The sequence below is a fragment of the Megalobrama amblycephala genome, linkage group LG11, assembly GCF_018812025.1.
Source record: "Megalobrama amblycephala isolate DHTTF-2021 linkage group LG11, ASM1881202v1, whole genome shotgun sequence".
Lineage (NCBI taxonomy): Eukaryota > Metazoa > Chordata > Actinopteri > Cypriniformes > Xenocyprididae > Megalobrama > Megalobrama amblycephala.
Genome location: NC_063054.1, coordinates 17,686,241 through 17,708,125, shown reverse-complemented (window position 1 = coordinate 17,708,125; position 21,885 = coordinate 17,686,241). Strand labels below are relative to the sequence as shown.

The 21,885-nt window shown below is 36.1% G+C and overlaps 1 protein-coding gene across 1 annotated transcript; it reads right to left on the bottom strand.

Moving 5' to 3' along the window:
* Positions 1 to 178: 178 nt before the first annotated feature.
* Positions 179 to 21,774, bottom strand: nrbp1 (nuclear receptor binding protein 1). The gene is made up of 18 exons (XM_048206450.1): positions 21,103 to 21,774; positions 18,780 to 19,104; positions 18,442 to 18,564; positions 16,921 to 17,022; positions 16,729 to 16,818; positions 15,563 to 15,603; positions 15,243 to 15,337; positions 15,067 to 15,150; positions 14,901 to 14,959; positions 14,712 to 14,810; positions 9,234 to 9,366; positions 9,037 to 9,124; positions 8,890 to 8,940; positions 8,623 to 8,758; positions 8,372 to 8,425; positions 8,220 to 8,283; positions 7,156 to 7,211; positions 179 to 1,743 (listed from the first exon to the last, which is right to left on the bottom strand). Exons 2-18 carry the CDS (start codon positions 19,017 to 19,019, stop codon positions 1,648 to 1,650), a joined length of 1,611 nt encoding a protein of 536 aa, XP_048062407.1. The 5' UTR covers positions 19,020 to 19,104; positions 21,103 to 21,774; the 3' UTR covers positions 179 to 1,647.
* Positions 21,775 to 21,885: the final 111 nt, after the last annotated feature.

The window sequence follows — 21,885 nt, the reverse complement described above, 5'->3', positions numbered from 1 at the left end:
GGACAAAAATGGTTCAAACTTTCTTCAAAATATACATTTTGTTTGTATTCTGCAGAAGTCAGTCAGTCATACAAGTTTTGAATGTCATGATGAATTTTGGGTGAGCTATCATTTTAATATTGTATTCAGGAGATGAATTAAAATCCTAATAATTCCAAATGACACAAAAGACAAAGAATGGAAGTACCCCGTATCTCATCTTTATATCAAGAAATGGTGCAACTTTGAAAAGAGAGCTTAACAGAGTAAAAGCAGTTATGAGTTTCTGAATGTTTTGCGTGAGACAAAGCCTGTTGTTTCTTTCAAAACAACTACATAGCTGGTCTGCATTAAGAAAAAAACAAAACACATTGATTTGGTGTGCTTTTCAGGCATCATTGCCATCTCATCTGAATTTGTACCATTTTTATAACTGAAAAGAAACAAGCATCGCATGTGTCAGTTAAAAGAAAACGTTTGTTAAACTACATTTCATGCATAATTTCAAATTTGCTGCTTGTAACAGACAGATGTTGGTATACCATAGAGGTGAATATGAAATTTATTGCCATCAACATAAAATGAATCAGTGCAAACCGCTTGTTTGGATTGAAATGATGCTGCCAAACAAATGCACCACCAGAAACCCCAGGAGTTTTAATATACTGCAAATACGCCAAAAAATGTTACAGTATATTAGCATGCAGACCAGTTCAGAAAGAAACAACACTACAGGATCTGCACAATGAAAAAAGGAATAATACAGTATGTTTGTCAGTCTATGGGTCTTCTGAACATGGATTGATTGTGTCTCTGTTAAAAGGCACATTTTAACACGTCTGGTGCACTGTAGATAATTTCTTTATAATGAAACTCATAACTGTGTCACATACAGGGGAAAAAGACGAGTCTAAATCAAATCAAGTGCCCTTCTCTTAGAAACAATTAAAATGAAAACTTACAGCATACATTCACAGGTAATAAAGGGGGAGAAAAACAGCCGCCACAATGATGAAAGTGAAGATAGACCATACGCATAGAGATAAATAATCTGTTTGCTTTTTTCAATTCTTCGAGAACCCCTTTCCTTTCACAGTCGTCATAGATCTTGCATTGCAGACCAAAGTTAACCACAATTAATGTGTGCCTTAAAAGGTACAACAAAGACAGTGTTATTTGGTAATTTCAAAATAACACAATAACGCATTCCCCTTGCAATAAAAAAGAATAAATGAATGTTTGAAAGGGTGAATAAAAGACCATGAAAGATGCATGTGATGTGCCTAAAAAGACAACAAAAAGGATTTGCTAAAGTGCAAACCAGAAGTAACCGATCCCACACATACTGTAAGCAAAAATGTTCCAAAATACAGCTCGTAATACTGATTTAAATAATAACCGAGTCATTTTTTTCTTCTTTTAAAACAGAGAAGCAGACTGCTACACTGACAGAATAAATGTACACGGGAACCATCAGCCAACACCTAAAGTGGTGTGAAGAACAGAGCGCAGGGGTCGTTTTCTTTTTGAGGCTCAGTTCGAGGCGTTCTGATCCCTCCCCACAAAGCTCGCACACAATCCTCTGAGTGATGAAGCGCTGGAGTCCCGTCCCGTCCCGTGCATGAAGATAAAGGATGGTGGAAAGGAGCTGGCAGATTCGACCCTCCGCTATGAGGACACGGTCACAGGATTCAGAGAGCCGTTACGGCTGTAGAATCTAGAGAAGGCCTCCTCCAGCACGGTAGTGAGACGTGGCTGATCCCCCTTGAGAGAGACACAACAAAATTTGAAACGAAAGTGGGAGCAGAAAACGAAAAATAAATCAAATTAAAATAAATAAATAAAAGAAAAGGTAAATGTGTCTCTATTTAAGAGCCAATAGAAACAAACTTAATAGGTAGCACAATAAATTCCTTTTTGCATACAAAATCCGAGACATTACGCATTTAGATCAAGCTTCCAACATGCTCCTGTTGCATTGTTTTCACCCTAATGAGTCTGCACAAATTGCGTAATATGCCTTTACAACAAAAACAGCACACAGGCACTAAGTGAAAATAAATATGTAGATTTCACGTGGTGTTTTTCCTCATAACTTAACAGAAAATGCACAGATAGTAGAAAATGGCACATTATTTACAGCAGATTCTCACGATTAGAGCCAATTAGAGCCACAAGAGCCAAAAATCAACAATCCATTGTGTCGATCACGAGATATTACTCACAGAGTGTTGTAAAATACTTTGTTTTCCAATGTGGAATAAAAAAATAGATATCATTTTATTGCATCTAAACATTTTGATCAACTCTTAAAAGAGCGCCGATAAGTCCCTATAAACAGGAGTGTACCTCCTGCGGGCGCCACCTAGCAATGAGAAAATTAATAATTATATTTTTCAAAACTACTGCCTTGATCAACACAAAATATATGTCATTTGAAAGCTTAGAGTCTGAACTTTACAATGCATATAGCCAATTCAATTAACTCCTAAGTAGTGCTGAGTTATTTGCTAATAATTAGGGGAAAAAAAATTATTTACAGCAGATTCTCATGATTAAAACGAGTCCAAAATCAACATAATCCTCATGGAGGCACAATTTTAAAAATGTCCAATAGGGGGCCTCAAGGGCTAAACAAAAAGGCTACCTTGGTTCCAAAAAGTGTTGATTTCGTTAACAAAATCTATGACGAAAAATGTTCGTCAGTTTTTTACCCTATCTAAGACGAGACGATGACGAGATAAGGCCATTAAACGATAGTTGTGACTGTATCAAGATGCAATATTGTTGACAAAAGATGAGACTAAAATGTAGTTAAAAGAATGAAAACTTTACCAAAAACGTAACTGTATTTTTGTTGAAAAAAAAGATTAGCCAAAAAAATTTCAGACTGCTGTACAAGACTTTATTAGGCAAGCATTCATGTTTGCGGTTGCCAGAAACCAACAGCTCAAATATACCATTCAGGGGCGATATTCCCGAAAGCATCGTTAGCCAACTATGGTCGTAAGTCCCGTTGAACTCTATTGGTAACGACGGAACTTGCGACCATAGTTCGCTTTGGGAAAGAGCTGTTCTGTTAAATAGATACATGCCAGCCTTTTTTCCTCTTTGTGCAATCTGGCAACAGATTTTTTTTGACGTTTTAATAGAGAAGCATTAACGCAACAGAATTATTGGAATTACTATTAGGAATTTGTTTGTTTATCCAGTTTTCATAATGTAGACAGGACGAGTGTATATCTAAAGTCTTTTGTGTTTATTTAGCTATAACTGATAGACTTTAATAAATCTATACACTAGATGAGGTAAAATAAACCATGCATATGAATCGATATTCTGTTCATTTGTGCTTATTGGTGAAAGAGTAACTTCTGATGAAATGTAAAAATAAAATGTCCAAAATGACAACAATCATTGCAATTAAAATTGAGCAAATTATTAATTTATCATTTTAACCATTATACAGTATGACAAAAATGTGCAAGTTTCCACTGACTAAAACAATCAGACATTTAGTTGACAAAACCTTAACTTAAAAAAAAAAAAAAAAAAAAAAAAAGGACAAGGTTGACTAAATTTGGTAAATAAATGTTACATTTGACACAGGACTAAGACTAAATTTAAAAATAGCTGATAAAATTAACACTAGTTCCAAATGCTGTAACTTTTGATTACTTTATGCTATCACCACAAAATTTGATCCAGAACTATTGCATGTCAAATAAGATAAGCAAAATTATAATAAAATAATATATATGTGACCTGATCCAGCAAAATGAGTCACAGTGACCCAAATTTAAAAATTGAGATTTTAAAATGATATCCTAGTCAAAGTCATACCTTGAATGGTTTTAAAGATATACCCATTTGAATTATGGTCGTCTGCCCTCTTTTTCCAATTGAAAACCTGAGAAATTCGCTTTTAAAGTTTTTGGCCCGTTTTTTTGTTGATATCTTTCAAAATCCATTGCATTTAAAGGGATAAACTATTTATTTTACAGCTTAATTTGACCAAAGACATCTATATATATATATATAAATGCTATTCAAACCAGGCTGAAGCTCAAATTATTTCAAAGTATTTATTTGAATTAACCCTTTCCACAATTAAGGCTTTTTTAGAGTTTTTTTTCTTTTTCTTTTTCTGAGCGACACACACAAAAGTAAAGACTCATAACTCCAAAACTCTAGCAAGGAGAGTCAAAAGGTAGATATCATTTGATAAAAAACATTTTAAATTTTAAGAAAATATAAAATTACATTACATTTTGACATTTTCTTGCTGAGAAACAGCTGATAAAAGACAAAAAATATATCTAATTTTTTAAAAATCATTTTTAAAATAAATATTAATATTGATGTGTGATTTTTAGGATCTGTGCATTTTTCATGAAGTTATGAGCACGTGAAATATACATACTTGTATTCAGTTAGCGGCTGTGCTGTTCTTGTTGTAAATGCATATTACTCAGATAGAGGGTGAAAACAACGCAACAAAAGCATGTTGGAGGCTTGATATGAACGTTTAAAGTCTTTGGTTTTGTATGCAAAAAGAATTTTTGTGCTACCTATATGGATTCAATTTTTATTGGCTTTTAAAGAGAGACACGCAGTTTTATTTTATAAGGCGCGCTAGTCTGACAGGAGGATGGCTGGACCGATCGCGTGCCTGTCAGTCGAAACGGGGCTTCCCATTGTTAAAAATCAGTGTTTAGGTCAGTGTGTTTACATTTCTAAGCTGTTTGATTGGTTCTATACAACATGTAACACCATATTTGTAGAGGAGAGATAATGACGTTTCAGGGGATACCGGGAAATGCTCATAAGTGACGAGAGGAGTTGAGAAGTTCATTTCCAGCGATTGTAAAACCATGTCAAATTTAATAGCCATTTAAATACCTTTACTCAATTATCTGGACTACGAAACTTTGGGAGATTATTTTTTAAAGTCTGTTCTTTGAAATTAGCTTAAAAAAAAAAAAAAAAAAAAAAAAAATCGATTTTTTCATTGTTTTTCCACATTATCGGCCCATATCTTAAAATAGAACGTTGCGACTTCCGACTCATTTCGCCAGATCGGGTCACATATATATTTTTTGTATTGTATCAGCAGTTTCTCAGCATGAGAATATCCAAATGTAATGTAATTTATATTTTCTAAAAAAAAAAAAAAAAAAAAAAAAAAAAAAAACACACAAAGTGTTTAATAAAATGAAACCTACCAATTTTGGCACTCCTTGCTATAGTTCTGGAGTCTTTACTTGTCAGTCAGAAAAAAACCCAACTCTAAACAACTCTAAAAATGCCTTCAGGTCTTAAAGGGTTAAGGGAACTAAACGCTGATTAATAAAGTTTCAAATTAGTAAAGGTGTAAGCAAATCTCAGGTACACATATCCCTTGTATAGATTAAATCATGTAAACTAAAAGAACAAAAAAGTGGATATAAAAAGCTGAATTAACTACTGTTCAGTGTCAGGTATTATGTGTTAAAGGCAGAGAGAGATTAAATAAGAAGAATGCTGGAATTACACAGATGGTACAGCAGCATCCCTCGCAAAAGTGCCAAATCATGCAGATGACAATACCGATGAGAAGAACTGAGAAAATTCCTTCTTTATAGTCAAGAAAGAGCAATGACTGCTCATTGAGGGTACATTTACACGACAATGATGAACCAAAAACAAAAAAGTTTTTCCTTTGCATTTTTTTCACGTACAGGAGACAACATCATCAAAATGATCCCTATTCACACGGACCTGTGAAAACGGCTAAAAACGCTGTATTATGCTATCAGGCCAGTAGTTGGCGATGTCAAAAACTACACGCCTATAGACTGAACACGTAATACACGAAGTCACAGTTTTCAAAAATTCACGTTTTGTAGTTTACATGGAAATGATAACAGTATAATTTTCAAAAACCTGTTTGCATTTTCAGGCCCCCAAAACGCCGTTGTCATGTAAATAAACAGCCAAAATGCATTAAAAGTTTCCCATTTTTAGTCGAAAATGGTGTTGTGTAAACGGCCCCTGATACTGCAGAGGGAAAATTCGTGAAGAAAATTTGCTATGAACAGCAGCAAACAGTTGTATTGGTACTACCTAACAAAAAGCCACGGTAGTAGAGATGGTAAAGCTGCCGTATGCTAATATTCACTAGCACTATAATGCCAAGCCCTATTGTGGTATTCACTGTGAGAGGTCTGCATCTGGTTTGTGCATTAACAGAGAAACTTTTCACGTCTGTTTTTTTGGGTTCAGCTAATCCATGGACTCTACTTTGTGTCCTGTTTTTCTGATTAGCTCACAGCGTTTGCCTTTTCTCCTATATCACCATTCCAGGAATCAGCCAAGGCCAATCCAAAAATTTCCTCAAGCAACTGAATTATTGATTGGAAACATTTTATCATGAATGTTGGCACTAGTGCTTTGAAAAGAAAGAAAAAAAAACCTTTTGTAATTTGAACCTGGTGACAAATGTTTTCAAATTGGCCAAAACACGGAGTGATCTCACAATAAACACAGTAACCATACCAACACTGAAAAACATCACTTTAAAGTTTTTGGATTAACTTAATTTCTCACACTTCATTGTCTCTGAATCTGTTCTGTGACTGACAAGTTTGGCTCAACTATATTCATTTTCATAGTCTAAGAGACATGATTTTGGCCATAACTTTGACAAGTGCCCATACAAAAAGTGCAATATCATCTTGGGCAAAGAAATAAAGAATTACATCAGTAGTTTGAAAAATTACACCGCTGACATTCTGCCTTAAATGAGCAACACAGGATCTAATCTAAATGAAATACACACTTCATCACATATTAAAGTACACTACTGTTCAAAAGCTTGGGGTCGTTTTTTTTTTTTATGTTTTTGAAAGAAGTCCCTTATGCTCACCAAGGCTGTATTTATTTGATCAAAATACTGAATCAAGTAATACTGTTAAATTTTATTATAAATTTAAAATAACTTTTCTGTTTGAATATATTTTAAATGTTATTTATTCCATGATGGAAAAGCTGGATTTTCAGCTTCATTACTCCTATTTACTCAGAAATCTATTATTACAAAATAATCACTTCTGATCATGTTACTTCATAATGCAAGTTACTGAGCCCAAACTTTTGGATGGTAGTGAACATTACATCTTGTGGGAAACTTCTTACCTCACTAATGAAACCAAGCTGGACCAGTTCCACAGCCAACTCCTGTACATTCTCATCTAACACACAGAGAACACCATTCTTAAGTTTCAGCAATAAGTCAACAAAAACGTGCTGTATTTTAACAGTTAACTTTTCTATACTTTTACTTTCTTTGTCACTATTATGATTCAATTTGATCCACTTCAGCATATCTGCAGAACTCTTATGTTTTTGTGACAATTATTTCATAATGCACAAATAAGGACAGCATATGTGCAAATACACGTGTATATGCAAATACACAAATTTGATTTTGAATGCAACTACACAGCCCCAATGTAAATGTATTCTTCTTATCAGATTCTTTCCTTTTTGTGGTGGTACCAAACATCTCTGTTGGATTAAACTGGATGTGAATTCAGGTAGCTTTATAAACATGTTGACAATTGTGACTCTGGACCACAAAACCAGTCATAAGGGTCCATTTTTTGAAATTGAGATTTATAAATCACCTGAAAGCTGAATACATGCAACTATTTGAAAATCTGGAATCTGAGGGTGCAAAAAAAAAAAAAAAAAAAAAAAAATCAAAATATGGAGAAATTCGCCTTTAAAGTTGTCCAAATGAAGTCCTTGGCAATGCAGATCCACTCACAAAAATACATTTTTATATATTTACAGTAGGAAATTTACAAAATATCTTCATGGAACATGATCTTTACTTAATATCCTAAAGATTTCTGGCATAAAAGAAAAATCGATAATTTTGACCCATACAATGTATTTTTGGCTATTGCTAAAAATATACCCATGCGACTTATGACTGGTTTTCTGGTCCAGGATCACAATTCAACTAACTCAGCAAGCTTCTTGATTCTAAGCAAGCTGACTTGAAAGACAAATCCAACAGTGCTGATACCCATTATAGTGTCTCCTGCAGCTGTGAATGCAACCCATACTTGTGCTGCATTCTAAACTGCATTCTGACACATTTCAGAACACAATGGCATGTTAAATCAAGCCATGTAGCTGGAAGCATTTAGACACTTGTGCAGAGTGTGTTTGAGGACTGATAAAGTACTCACTTGGCGCCAAATCACAACTCAAATGTCGGTTCAGCTTATCTTCCAGTTTTAGCAGTAAGGTCAGCTATAAAAAGAGCAGTGAGGAGTTATGGATACATTATAAACATCTGACTTGCATCGTTTCCAGCAATGAACACGGAAAAAGGGCTTACATGATGTTTCGCTCCTTCCTCCACAGGCTCGATGTTGCACTGCATTTGTACAACCTTAAAGAGAGAGATTATCTTTAACACAAACATATGATGCTGAAATACTGCTAATCCTGTTGATTTTGACTGTAACCACCCATCTAGACTTGAGTGGAAAGTAGTAATATGCCACACAGAAACAGGGGGGAACTGATGATTTATTCTTAAATCATTGATACTCAGTCACCATCTCCTTAAATCACTCCAATTCTCACCTTCCTGGTCTCCAGCTCTGCAGGCTCAGGCGTAGGCGTTTTGACAGAGGGTGGCACGATGGGAGACTTGACAGTCTCTTGCTGAGGCTGCTGTGGGCAGGGCAAGCCGAAGGCAGTCAACGGATAGATCCCATTCCTACATCACAAGAGCAGCAAATGTTGATATTAAGTTTGTGCTTGTTTTTTGACTTCTTTCATGACATATGAATCTGGGCCCATTTCATTTTTTTATTCCAAGATAAACTGGGAAATTCTATTCATCCTCACCTCACATCCTCAAGGAACTTATCAAGCTCCAAGGCAGGAAACTGTGAGAGTCTGATGGGAAAAGAGACAGGATTAGAGAATCTGTTTAGGTAGTTTCCAAAAAAGCCATTTCAAACTAAAACCAATGAATCAAAGTAGGAGGCTCACTTTAGCTGGACCTCTTTTCTTTCCATAATGACCTGGTTGGGGTCCATGTTCTTGGTAATTTCCTCTAAAGCATTTTCTGCGATCATGTCTAGTAGCCAAAAGCAAATGGTTTCAATGTGTTTAGAATCACTGAATCCCATTCATGAAGGTGATATGAAATGTCTGAATGGTAATAATGAGATAAGCTCATGACTCACGTTGATGACTGACGATACAGTGTGCAGCCAGTAGTTTCAAAAGAGGCACTTCAAACAGAGCTTGATGGAAAAGCAGCTCTCTGGCTGTGGGCCTCTTACTGGGGTCCACCTCCAGACACTTCTGAATAAACTCCTAAAAACAAACACAAAAAGAAACATGAGACTATATAATGATTAGCATAAGATTACATGATTAGTATTGCGTAAAAAAGGTGATTAGCTTCTATAGACAAAGTTGGTAAGAGAAGGCTCTGCTCACCCATGGGGGAACAAATAACAGTTACCGCAGCTACCCATTAATTCTTACAGAGAGAAAAGTTCTTTTGAACTTTCCATTCATGCCATGATTTCACCATGATTTCACCATGATTTCCACAAAGTTATTAAGCATCTCAACTGTTTTTAACACTGATAAATATTTCTTGAGTGCCAAATCATCATATTAGAATGATTTCTGAAAGATCATGTGACACTGAAGACTGGAGTAATGACTAGGGCTGGGCGATATATCGCATGCAATTGTCACGCGCATTTCGTCAGTAAAGCCGGTTCCCTGATTACCGCTAAATCGCCATCACCTGCTTTCAAATGGAGCGGCATTTAACAGACAGAACCGTAGATCACTGACAAGCTACACAATATCGCGTTCATTATCGCAGATGAATCGCCTTCAATAATGAACAACTTACTGCTTGATGAAGCCTATAGAATGTAGTTAGAATGTCCCTACAATTCAAGATATGGGGGAAAAATGCCCCCGTTTGAGTTTTTGTCTCATATCATACGATATAGGGAAGCTATATCTATAGCGCAAAAATCACACAAGTGCTATTTTTGGTTCGAATTGCACAAGTGCAAATGCGCTATTCATTTTATACAACTGTTCAATATATAAGTAATTAATATTGTGTTATTTTAGACAATATTAGGGCTGGGCGATATATCGCATGCGATTCTCACGCGCATTTCGTCAGTAAAGCCGGTTCCCTGATTACCGCTAAATCGCCATCACCTGCTTTCAAATGGTGCGCCATTTAACAGACAGAGCCGTAGTTCACTGATAAGCCACGCAAATATCGCGTTCATTATCGAAGGCGATTCATCTGCGATATGAACGTGGCTTTTCAGTGAACTACGGCTCTGGCTATTAAATGGCGCTCCATTTGAAAGCAGGTGATGGCGATTTAGCGGTAATCAGGGAACCGGCTTTACTGACGAAATGCGCGTGAGAATCGCATGCGATATATCGCCCAGCCCTAGACAATATTGTATGTTTTTGCTCAGTATTGCTAAAGAAAATATAAAGAGAAAGCAGAACTGTACATCTCCATGCAACACAGCAGCATTTCACATTTCACTCCAGCCGTTTGAACGAATGAATGATTGGATCAATCAACAACGACAACTTAATCATTAAGACATTTACCGGCACATATTGGCAGTTTTAGTTTCTTATTTAGAGGATAATTTAATTAAAAAAGAATTTCAGATTTCCTATTAATTTAAAATAAATATAAAACATTAAAAGTAGAGTTGGGTACCGAAACAAACTTATGTGAGAGCTGTAGTATGCATGAGATCGCATTACAGCGGAGAATTCAAATGTCACGAAAGACCGTTTCTCGTGCCGTTCTTCGTCTCTGTTGTTCAGCCATGCGTTCGGACACACGTGCCGTGAGCGTTTCCTCAGCACAATAACATAAAACTAGTGTTGTTTCATTTTCCCCACGATGCTTGTCAGAGCCAGAGTTTGACTAACAACACATGGAAAATATGACTATGACAATATTTCGTATGTAACATGCGGAGCGTGCATGAGAGCCGTTTCTGCATTGAACGCCGTTCGCAACATGGATCACAGATCATGTACTGACTGGAGTAAGCGCGTTTCAAGTTTTATGGACATATTGCAAACAGCATTGTTTCAGTCTGCATCTAGTTTTGTGAAATGTAACCACACTTCAGAATGTTTAGCCATTGCTCTCTGTTGTGTTTAAAAGTTGCAGGGGTGACATCGCACGGTCTCTCTCTCTCTCTCTCTCTCTCTCTCTAACATTCCTCTCACGCCCAGATGCTTTCTCAGGTAGCGAAATTTGGCCCCAATTGATTTAATGTGAATCGGTACTCGGTAGTACTGATGTAATTCGGTGGGTACCCTTAAAAGACAAGAGTTCAGTACCCAACCCTAATTAAAAGGTATAGCTCACCCAAAAATGAAAATTCAGTCATCATTTACTTAACCTCATGGTCCAAAAGTTTGTGTAAATAAATTTTATGTTCAATCAATTAACTCCCTGAGGTCTGAAAATGCGCCGGCGCGTTTTGCAGGATTTTTTTCACATTGCAGCAAAACAGACTTAAAATACGCCGTCATTTTTTGTCATAGAGACATAAGTAATATATCAATTGAAACTATAGAATGTCTTCTTTTATTTGTGTACACTCAGAGTAAAAACACAATGTTGTGCTTTTTGTAAAATAAAGACAACTAACATGATGTGTGATCTCTCCTCTCCCTCTGAACGAAGTCCAATCTGATAGTTCTCAGAAAATGAACTGTAACTTACGAATACTAATGACAAAAAAAATGACACTTACGTATAAAGAAACGTTGAAATGTCAGGTTTTAAATCATGCAAGTCAAATAGAAAACAAACATTCTGTGTTTATGTAATCTGTATGAAAAGAGAGCCATGTCAGAAGTCTGTGATTCAGCTCATTATCCGCTAATGCGGCCACGCCCACGGAGCCAGCGCTATTCAGACGCAAATTCAGAGGCAATACATGCATACATCGTCTCAATTAGTGTTGTCAAAAGTACCGGTACTTCGGTACCAAGTCGGTACTGAAATTTTGAAAATGTGACGATACCAGCATTTCTGTAGTACCGGTAGTACCGAGAATCCGGGTATATTCGGTACCTACTGATAGTCTGTGGCAGTATTTACCTGAATATGACACGAGTGAAGCCCAAAGCTTTGTTTACAAAAGAAAATGGGTTAGCAATTAAATGTGAAATCGCAGCCATGGAAATATTTTGGTTCATGCCGAATGAGAGGTACGTGAGTCCATAAATTTAAGCTTTGTATTCTGTTTTGCGAATCGCGATCTGGTCACCTGATTATCAGAGAATTTAACAATATTCCATTAGTTATTCCACTGAACATAGAATCTCTGTTTATTTTCCCAAATCTTCACTCACGCAGAGGATTATAAACGTTTCTTTCTTTCGTTCGCATTGAGGCCTATTATAGACTATGTGCAATCTTTACTGTGGTAAAGTAGAAAAAACACCGTAGCACAGAAACCTTTTTGCTTGCACGTCAATTTCTATTTAACACAGTTTGTGCTTGTTATTAGACTTTATAAGGCGCGTCAAGTTTATTTGTATAGCGCGTTTCACGCGCCGGTGATTTTTACTTTCGTTTTCTCTGACAGCGCAAAATCAAACATAGTCTGAATATCTTTCCCCTGCGGAGGATAAAACTCGCTCTTCAGACCTTTTACAACAAGTGTCAGTTGCTTGTAACATCAGGAGAAAACATGAAGATATTATGAAAGAGAAGTGGTTTCTTTCCTGCTTGTGTCCCACATCCCTCTCAAAGCGCAGAGCGGCTATATCAGAGACTATAGAATAACGGGACTTTGGCTATATGACGCATCTTTGTGTTAAATTACGAAATTGTTCTCATAATTTAACGACTTTTTTTATCGTAATTTAATGACTTTATTCTCATAATTTAATGAGTTTATTCTCAACATTTTATCTCGACTTTTTTCTCGAAATTTAACGACTTTTTTCTCATAATTTAACGAATTTGTTCTCGTAATTTAACAAATTTTTTCTCGTAATTTAATTACTTTATTCTCAACATTTTATCTCGACTTTTTTCTCGAAATTTAACGAGTTTTTTCTCGAAATTTAACAACTTTAATCTCGAGATGGTTTTATTTTTTTATTATTGCTTGGCCCTAATCCTCTTCTGTAGTACACACACAAACATACACAATGTTTTTAAAATAGGCTACATAAAATAAAAAAAAATAGTTCCAGCAGATTTTGCTGTGGTACCGAAATTGGTACCGAGAACCGTAAAATTTTCATGGTATCGGTACCGACTACTGGAATTTTGGTACCGTGACAACACTAGTCTCAATCGTGTATTTATTATCTTGAAAAGTGTTTATTTGGATGTTAAAGCAATGGTTAGCGATCTCTAGAAGACATGCTGTTAGTTCCTAGTTCCTTTTCTTCTTTATATGAATTTGTGGCCTAAAGGTGTACAGAGAGCGCCCTCCGGCTGCAAGTATGAATTGAAAACACAGTATCCAGCACTCATAGTGATGACAATAAATATTACTTCTCAGTATAGAAAATTGACATAAATATATAAGAATCCATCAATATTTCTCCAAATGTGCATGCTTTTAAACTAAAAGCCTATATGAAATGCCATAGAGGTAACATAATTGTTCAGACACTTTGCATCACAGAAATACATTATATTTTAAAGAATATAATAGAACACCATTATTTTAAATTGTAATAATATTTCACAGTTTTGCTGTTTATGATGAGCTGAGACATTATTACAGAGGGTTTTTTTTCACAGCCTACCTGACTGAAAGGCCTCATTAATATGCAAGTCATTTCAGGTCATTATTATGCGATTCTTTTGTCTTCTCAGGTGTAAATGGCCCATTATTCATGCAGATTCACGCCTCCACGCATACTGTGTTTCTTGACAAAAAGTGTCTTACAAAAACTAAATCAATATATTGTTTTATATGAAGGAGTAGGCAGCATAATTTTTACATAATTCTGAAGCAAAAACTCTAGTCTACAACCTCAAATACCCAAAAGTCTTGTGAACACAGATTTAATATACTTTTTTTGGCCTTATTTCAGTGACTTAAGTTTTTTGTTTTTTCAATAACCACGCATAAACATTATTCCTTCAAAAATACAAACATGTACATACATGTTCCTCACATATTATTGTAGCCTAGTTTATGCTGAATACAGTGTAATGACACTTTTGTCATTTATATGTTTATGAACAACTGAAAAAAGCACAAATGTCAGGGCATGTCAAAACTTCTCCAAGCCCCAAATCAGCCTCAGACTCCAGAGGGTTAAAATATTTGTTTCTGAAGCTAATTTTTGTAATGTCTATTTTATGTTTTACACAATAATGACTTTAAATCTTACTATCTTTTGGAGGTAATTTCTGAGCCAAATTTGATGTGTGATTAATTGCCACATAATGCAATTAGATAAAAAAATAAATAAACCGCTATTTCACATTGAAATAATATTTCACAATATTACCGTTTTTATGTTTGATCAAATTAATGCAGTCTTGATGAGAAACTTTTTTTTTTTTTTTTCTTTTTAAACCTTACCAACTCTTTTTTGAATGGTAGTGTAATGCAAAGAATTGAACTACTGACATTGTCGACTTAATCTGTACTCACTCTCTGCAGTGGGTCCTCCAGAGACTGAATGGCACTATTAATGGCTTCTTGTGACACGTATGAGGACTCTCCATTACTTTGGATTTCCAGCACAGCCATCTACAACAGTGGGAGAAAAACCTGAATCTCTAGTCTGGTTGATCTGATACACTGATGAATGATCTGCAGCTCAAAACAAACAGCACTCACCTCTAAGGCGCACATTCCAAAGGAATAGATGTCCACGGCTGTAGTGACACTGGCAACAGCTGAATTGGATGAGGGAAGAGGACAAATTGTACTGTCATTTTTACATAACAAGTGCACTGAAACGACTCCAGAATGAGTTTGAATGCATTTTAAAACCTAGTTTTACCTCCGTACTCTGGAGCAAAGAAATGCAAACTCTTCTGTTCCTCCCGACATGTTTTCACATGGTTATTAATGGTGTCTGGGGCCACTACAGAAAAAAAAAAAAACCACCAACATCAGCAACAACACTAAAATCTATAACATTTAAAAAGTCATACTCAACAATGTTCTTTAGCCCACCTGATCCGATTTTGATGAGTCCATTGTGCTGTATGAAAATAGTGTCACAGGTCAGATTCCCGTGGATAATGGGAGGTTCACATGAATGCAGATAGCTGAAGGAAGAATGGTGAGAAACGTGAGTGTAATAGGAGCTCTCCACAAGGCATATAATGGAACATCAAAACAAGAAGAAATGCTCAGCTATGACAGGCACAGACAACATTTCAGGTGCTAATAAGGACATTTCCAAAAATATCTCTACATTATTGGTAAAGAACAGTATTTGAAAAGAGAGAGAGAGAGAGAGAGAGAGAGAGGAGAAAGAAAGGTACACAAACCTTAAGGCAGATAATATCTGAGTGCACCAGCGTTTCCATGCCTAAAAGAGTCCCACAAAGAGTTAATGGCATCCGGGAAGACAAGGCCACGTCTGATATTATACTATGTCAGGATGTTTCATTAATCCCAACTAATACTACACTCAATTAAACCAAAACATGACTAATAGTATTACTAATATTTAGGAATGCACCAGTCCTATTACTGGAAAAAAGGAGAATAAACAGAGACATGAATGCAATGTAAAAATGACTTAAAAGTGTAAAACAAAATTAAGCTAACTGGTATGTTGACCTAGCCTGACTACGTCAGACTTCCTACTTCCGCTCAATTTCATTTCGCTTCTGTACTCAGTCTGATACAGCGTCAGAGCTTTGTGTTTGCCACCGGTCTGGAAACAGCCGGGCCAATCAATGAACAGAGGGCGGGCTGAGAGCCGTGACGTAGATGCTAAGCGCCGAGTTTTACATTGTAGGTTAGAGAAATCGAAAACCGAAACGACCGCGGAAATGGGAAACGAGACACGGGATGCAAACTTCGGGATGCATTAACTTCGCATAATCTGCAAAAGTCGTTTACAGCCATGTTCACTCCGGTATTTCGCTCACATCATCATGTGTTTACAACAGGTTTACAGTGGAAGTTCAATCATAGATTTGAGTTCGATGCATTATGTCTGTGCTTCGATGCGGCTGTACAGGCGGATAACATACGTCATAACTAAACGTATCTGATTGGCTTACGGGTAACCAATGATTTTAAACTTCAGACAAGCGTCCCCTAGCGAGAGAGAAAACACTTCTCTATTATGCCATTCCAGACTCTGTCTACGAAGCAAAGTGAAGTAACAGAGTCTGGTATTACCAGGCTAATGTTGACCCGCTTCATGTTAAAATAAATTAAATAATGCATTTTGTTTTTATGATGACCTCGGTGATCAACTACTGTCCTGCATTTGATTTTATTATTATCGTACCAAAAAACAAGTATTTGTACTAGTACTCTCCAAGTTTTAAACAAATCTGTTACGGGTCATACCAGTAGGCAAAGTCAACAATGACTAACATTCAAGCAAGAAATTTAAGACAAAAGACACATTTTAGTCTGCGGTACATTATGTCTCAACAGCTCTTTTGTCTGAATAGAAAATTAGCAGCAATCATACCTTTTCATTCATGGTCTTATGATTCTTCTTTGTCTTCTTTAGAAACTGCTTCAGGCTCCCAGAAGACATGTACTCTGTGATGAAAATTACCTGAAGGGGGTAACAAAAAAATCTTATGATTGAAAAAAAAAAAAAAAAAAAAAAAAAAAAATCCAAGAGTGGCACATTTTTTGCTGTTGTTATGTTTCTTACCCTGGCTCTGTTCTCCTTCACATCAGCCCAGTACTTGTGAAACTTCACTATATTCAGATGTTCCAGCTGGATGAGGTTATCAAACACTGCTTTCACTTTTTCCTGTGTAATATAAAAAGAAAAGTAGATTAATTTACCAGAAAACCTTCCTATATGTAACACAACATCTTGAATTCTAGAGGAACAGGTTATTATAATAAAATACCAAACTCTTACTTTATTATTTCATTATACAATAACAAATCATGTGAAAGATCAGTATGGGGGGGGTAGCTTTTTATGGCTGAACTCACTGCGCTAGTCACATGTGCTTATGGGAAATGCAATCAGCAATGTAGATGGCAAAGCCTGTCAAAACGCAACCTCTAAAATTACTTATTGAATTCCACGATGAGCGTCTGCCAAGCAGAGCGGATCGCAGTATGTGGATGGGCCAAACAGATGGCTGTCCACGACTCTATGCCAGGCAATAATGAATCGCGTTTGATTAAAAGTGCTCACAGGCAATGAAAGAGTGAAGTATGCTATATTAAAAAGAGCAGAATGACCTCTTTAATATTTGAACATTCAAGAAATAAGAGTTACATAACCACAAAGAAGGTTTTCTTAAATACTTTTTAATAAAAGCTAAGCGAGAATGCTGTTTCAATAAAAGCTTGGCAGCAAACAGGTCAGACCACTTTGCGTAAGGAGCTTACACCCAGAAATGAAGGCAAGCACACTCATTCTGTGAAGCAATCAAGCAGTCCTAACACTCTCATAATAGTTAAATAATCATTGGTATTGCTAATTCACAGCTTAACATGTTAGTAAGCAGGAAGCGATAAGTTGAATCTGTGGCTAAGTATAGAAACAAATAAACTATTTTACGCTTACTTCAGGTGCTTGAAAAATAAGTTTAGAAGGATATTTGAAATAAAGTGTTTTGTGTAATTAACAGCAAATCCTTCAGTTCATTCATGTCGGCTAAGATATGAATAGAAGATTTTTTAATGTTTTTGAAAGAAGTCTCTAATGCTCACAAAGGCTGCACGATTGATCAAAAATACAGTAAAAACACTAATATTGTTAAACATGTTGCAGTTTTCTTTTAAAGTATTTTAAGAATCATCATCATCGTCATTAATCCTGTGATGGCAAAGCTGAATTTTCAGCATCATTACTCCACTCTTCAGTGTCACATGATCCTTCAGAAATCATTCTAATATGCTGCTTTGGTGCTAAAGTAACATTTCTTAGTATTATTTTTACATTTTATTTCTTATTATTAGTGTTTTTTTAATAAAAAAAAAAACAGATTTGCTGCTTAATATTTTTGTGAAAACAGAATTTTTTTTTTTTTAGGATACTTTGATAAATAGAAAGTTCAAAAGTACAGCATTATTTAAAAAATAGGAATCTTTTGTAACATTATAAATGTCTTTACTGTCACTTTACTAAAATTTCCTCACTGAAAATTCAGCTTCACAAAACCTGAAACTGCAAACCTTCATAAAGCAGGCACACAGTTAGTAGTTTTACCTCTTGTAGTTTGAAGTTCTTCCGCTCAGAAAACATGACCTCATTCCACACCACCTCCACACCCTCCTCGGTGTCCATGGCAAGGTAAGCATTGTCGATACCTGGGACGTTACGCTGGTTAACCTGTGTGTGGGGGGTGGAGGAGAATTTATTTGAATCCAAAAACCCATCAGGTTTCCAAGATTCTGCAAATAAATTATAATATAAAATCCCCTCAAATAAAAATGATATTAAAACAAAATTGTCATAATTTAGCAGATGGTAGCATTATCAGTGAAAAAAGACTTGAATTTTGGTCCATTCTACACACAAAGCTATTGAAAGACTTTAAATAATACCTCCTCTCTTCGTTTCTGCCAACGTCCACAGGGGCTTTCCTCCAGAATCTCAGATTCATCTTCGCTCTCCTCCTCCTCATCCTCAGTTGCAGGTGGTGCTGGCTGCGTTACTGTGGACACTGGGGGAGACACTGATGAAACCGTCTGGCCGGTAGGTGGCGAGGCTGTGGACTCAGACTTCGTGTCCATAGTGGATGCAGGGGCAGGCGCGGCGCTCTGCTTGCCTTCTTCTGACATCATTGACTGAAAACTGACAGCCCTGTCCTGAACCGCCACAGGAAAAGAAGTCTGGCTGACTCACACCTCAAGCTCAGGAGGCAGAGAGCTGTAAAATCAGGAGTGATTCAAGAATATAAACTCTTAATCATAAACAGTATAGGAACATATTAAAGACAAATATTATTAAGGTAACACATTACAATAAGGTCACATTTGTTAATGCATTAATACGAACTAACAATAAATATATTTTTGCAACATTTATAAACCTTTGTTAATAAAAATATTCATCTTCATGTTAGTTTACAGTCACACAGTGGATTAACTAATATTAACAGATACAACTTTTGATGTTAAAAAGGTAGGCTTATTAGTATATGTTGAGATTAAAGGGTTAGTTCACCCAAAAATGAAAATTCTGTCATTTATTACTCACCCTCGTGCCGTTTTACACCCGTAAGACCTTCGTTGATCTTTGGAACACAAATTAAGATATTTTAGTTGAAATCCGATGGCTCAGTGAGGCCTGCATAGCCAGCAATGACATTTCCTCTTTCAAGATCCATTAAAGTTCTAAAAACATATTTAAATCAGTTCATGTGAGTGCAGTAGTTCAATATTAATATTATAAAGTGACGAGAATATTTTTGGTGCACTAAAAAAAACCAAAATAACGACTTATTTAGTGATGGCTGATTTCAAAACACTGCTTCAGGAAGATTCGGAGCATTATGAATCAGCGTATCGAATCATGATTCAGATCGCGTGTCAAACTGCTGAAATCACGTGACTTTGGCGCTCCGAACTGCGGATTTGACATGCTGATTCATTATGCTCCAAAGCTTCCTGAAGGTGTGTTTTGAAATCGACCATCACTAAATAATTTATTTTGTTGTTTTTTTGGTGCACCAAAAATGTTCTCGTTGCTTTATAATATTAATATTGAACCACTGTACTCACATGAACTGATTTAAATATGTTTTTAGTACATTAATGGATCTTGAGAGAGGAAATGTCATTGCTCCCTATGCAGGCCTCACTGAGCCATCGGATTTCAACAAAAATATCTCAGTTTGCATTCCGAAGATTAACGAAGGTTTTACGGGTGTTGAACGGCATGAGTGTGAGTAATAAATGACAGAATTTTCATTTTTGGGTGAACTAACCCTTTAACATTAACTAACATTACTAAATGCAGTAGAAGTACTGTAAAATGTTAATTCATGTTAACTAATGTAGTTAACTAATGTTAACAAATGAAATCCTATTGTATACTGTTACCAATATTAATATTATTAAAGACTAATATTAAAAATCTTCAATAGATGAGATATCATTAGTTACAAAATTTAATTCAGTTTAGCTAAATTCAATCAAAATTCATGGTTCCCATAACTATTGCTTAGACCAATTAATTGTAATTTCCCCATGACATTTGCAGTTGTAAATTTTTATAAAAAATAATTTGGATGGACTACAAATATAAAGTACATCTATCTGTTATAATATTTATTATTAATTACATAAATTTCCATGACTTTTTGTTTTGTTGTTGATTTTCCATTAATGTAGGAACCCTGGAAATTGAAAGTAAAGTGAGATTAGACTTCTCAGTTTAACTGTTATATGGTGTCCCATTGTAAATTGTACTTTTTGTCTCTTTCTTTCTCTCTCTGAATATATAAAATTCGAAATTTAGCATTTTGAATGTGCCCAAACCTCAAAAGAGGGAACCCTCAAATCACTTTAACTCTAAAATACTAAACAAAGAAGTAAACTAATAGCAGCAGTAACTTAAATTACTAGCTTTTAGGTGACAACCTGGTGTCACTGTGTCAGTTTCAGCTCCAAACTGAACACTATGAGCAGTAAGGCAAATTTTATCTCCAAATCTGGACAAGACTATAACAGCTGCTGAGGTGTGAGCAGATAGACGCTTTAGTTATGTTTACATTATTTCTCTCTCCTCACAGTCTTGTCCTCAATTCAACCCAGGCCACAGTTTATGCTCAAGCATTCTCTCCCACCTCATTGATAAGAAACAGACGCAACAAATACAACATCTTGCTCCCCATCACATAAACTGATATGTTGATTATCTTACTTTAGTTTATCCTGGGATGAGCGGCGTCGCCAGCTCGCCGGAAGCAGCTAACCGTCGGTAGCTGAGGACACGAAGGAGGAAAATCCTCAGACAATAAGAAAAAACGATAAATTCTTAAACGATATGGGTCCGTGCAGGGGTCAGCTCTCGATGGTTGAGTTAGAGGTTCACAGAAATACCAAGATATGAAATGACGGTTCAATTTCCCCTTAGCAGAGTGAGACAGAAGCTAGCAGCGCAGCTCCGCGGCCTCCGGAGCCTTCGCGAATATTATAACTGAAAAATAGGTTTCCTTAGGCGATATGGTCAATGTTAAATAAAATAATCAAAAGATCAAAACTGTCGGACAGTAAAATAAGCTAAAACAGTAATACAATTTTTACTGTCTGTCAGGTTAGATGCGTTTTGTCTGTTAGCCTTGGATGCTACACTCCAGGATATTCGCGTTCTTCACTCAAGTCTTCACAGAACGATTCGTTTCTCCCAAAAACACTTAAATATTCCGACACGAACGGACTTAAATGAATTAAACAGCGATATCCCTGAAAAGCTACACGTAAATGACGACAGCTCCGAGTTTTGTGGTAACTGTAAGCCGTTGCTTATTCCTGCATGAACTGCTCTGTCGTTTAAGTAAATGTAAATCGGGACCAAGTTCACACAGCGCCATCTACTGGATGACTGGATTCTGCCACCTTCACTGCTCATGATTTAACCCTCAGTGACCCATGGGGAGAAAAAAATACACATTCATTCATTCATACTCCTGTCCTAAGTATATCA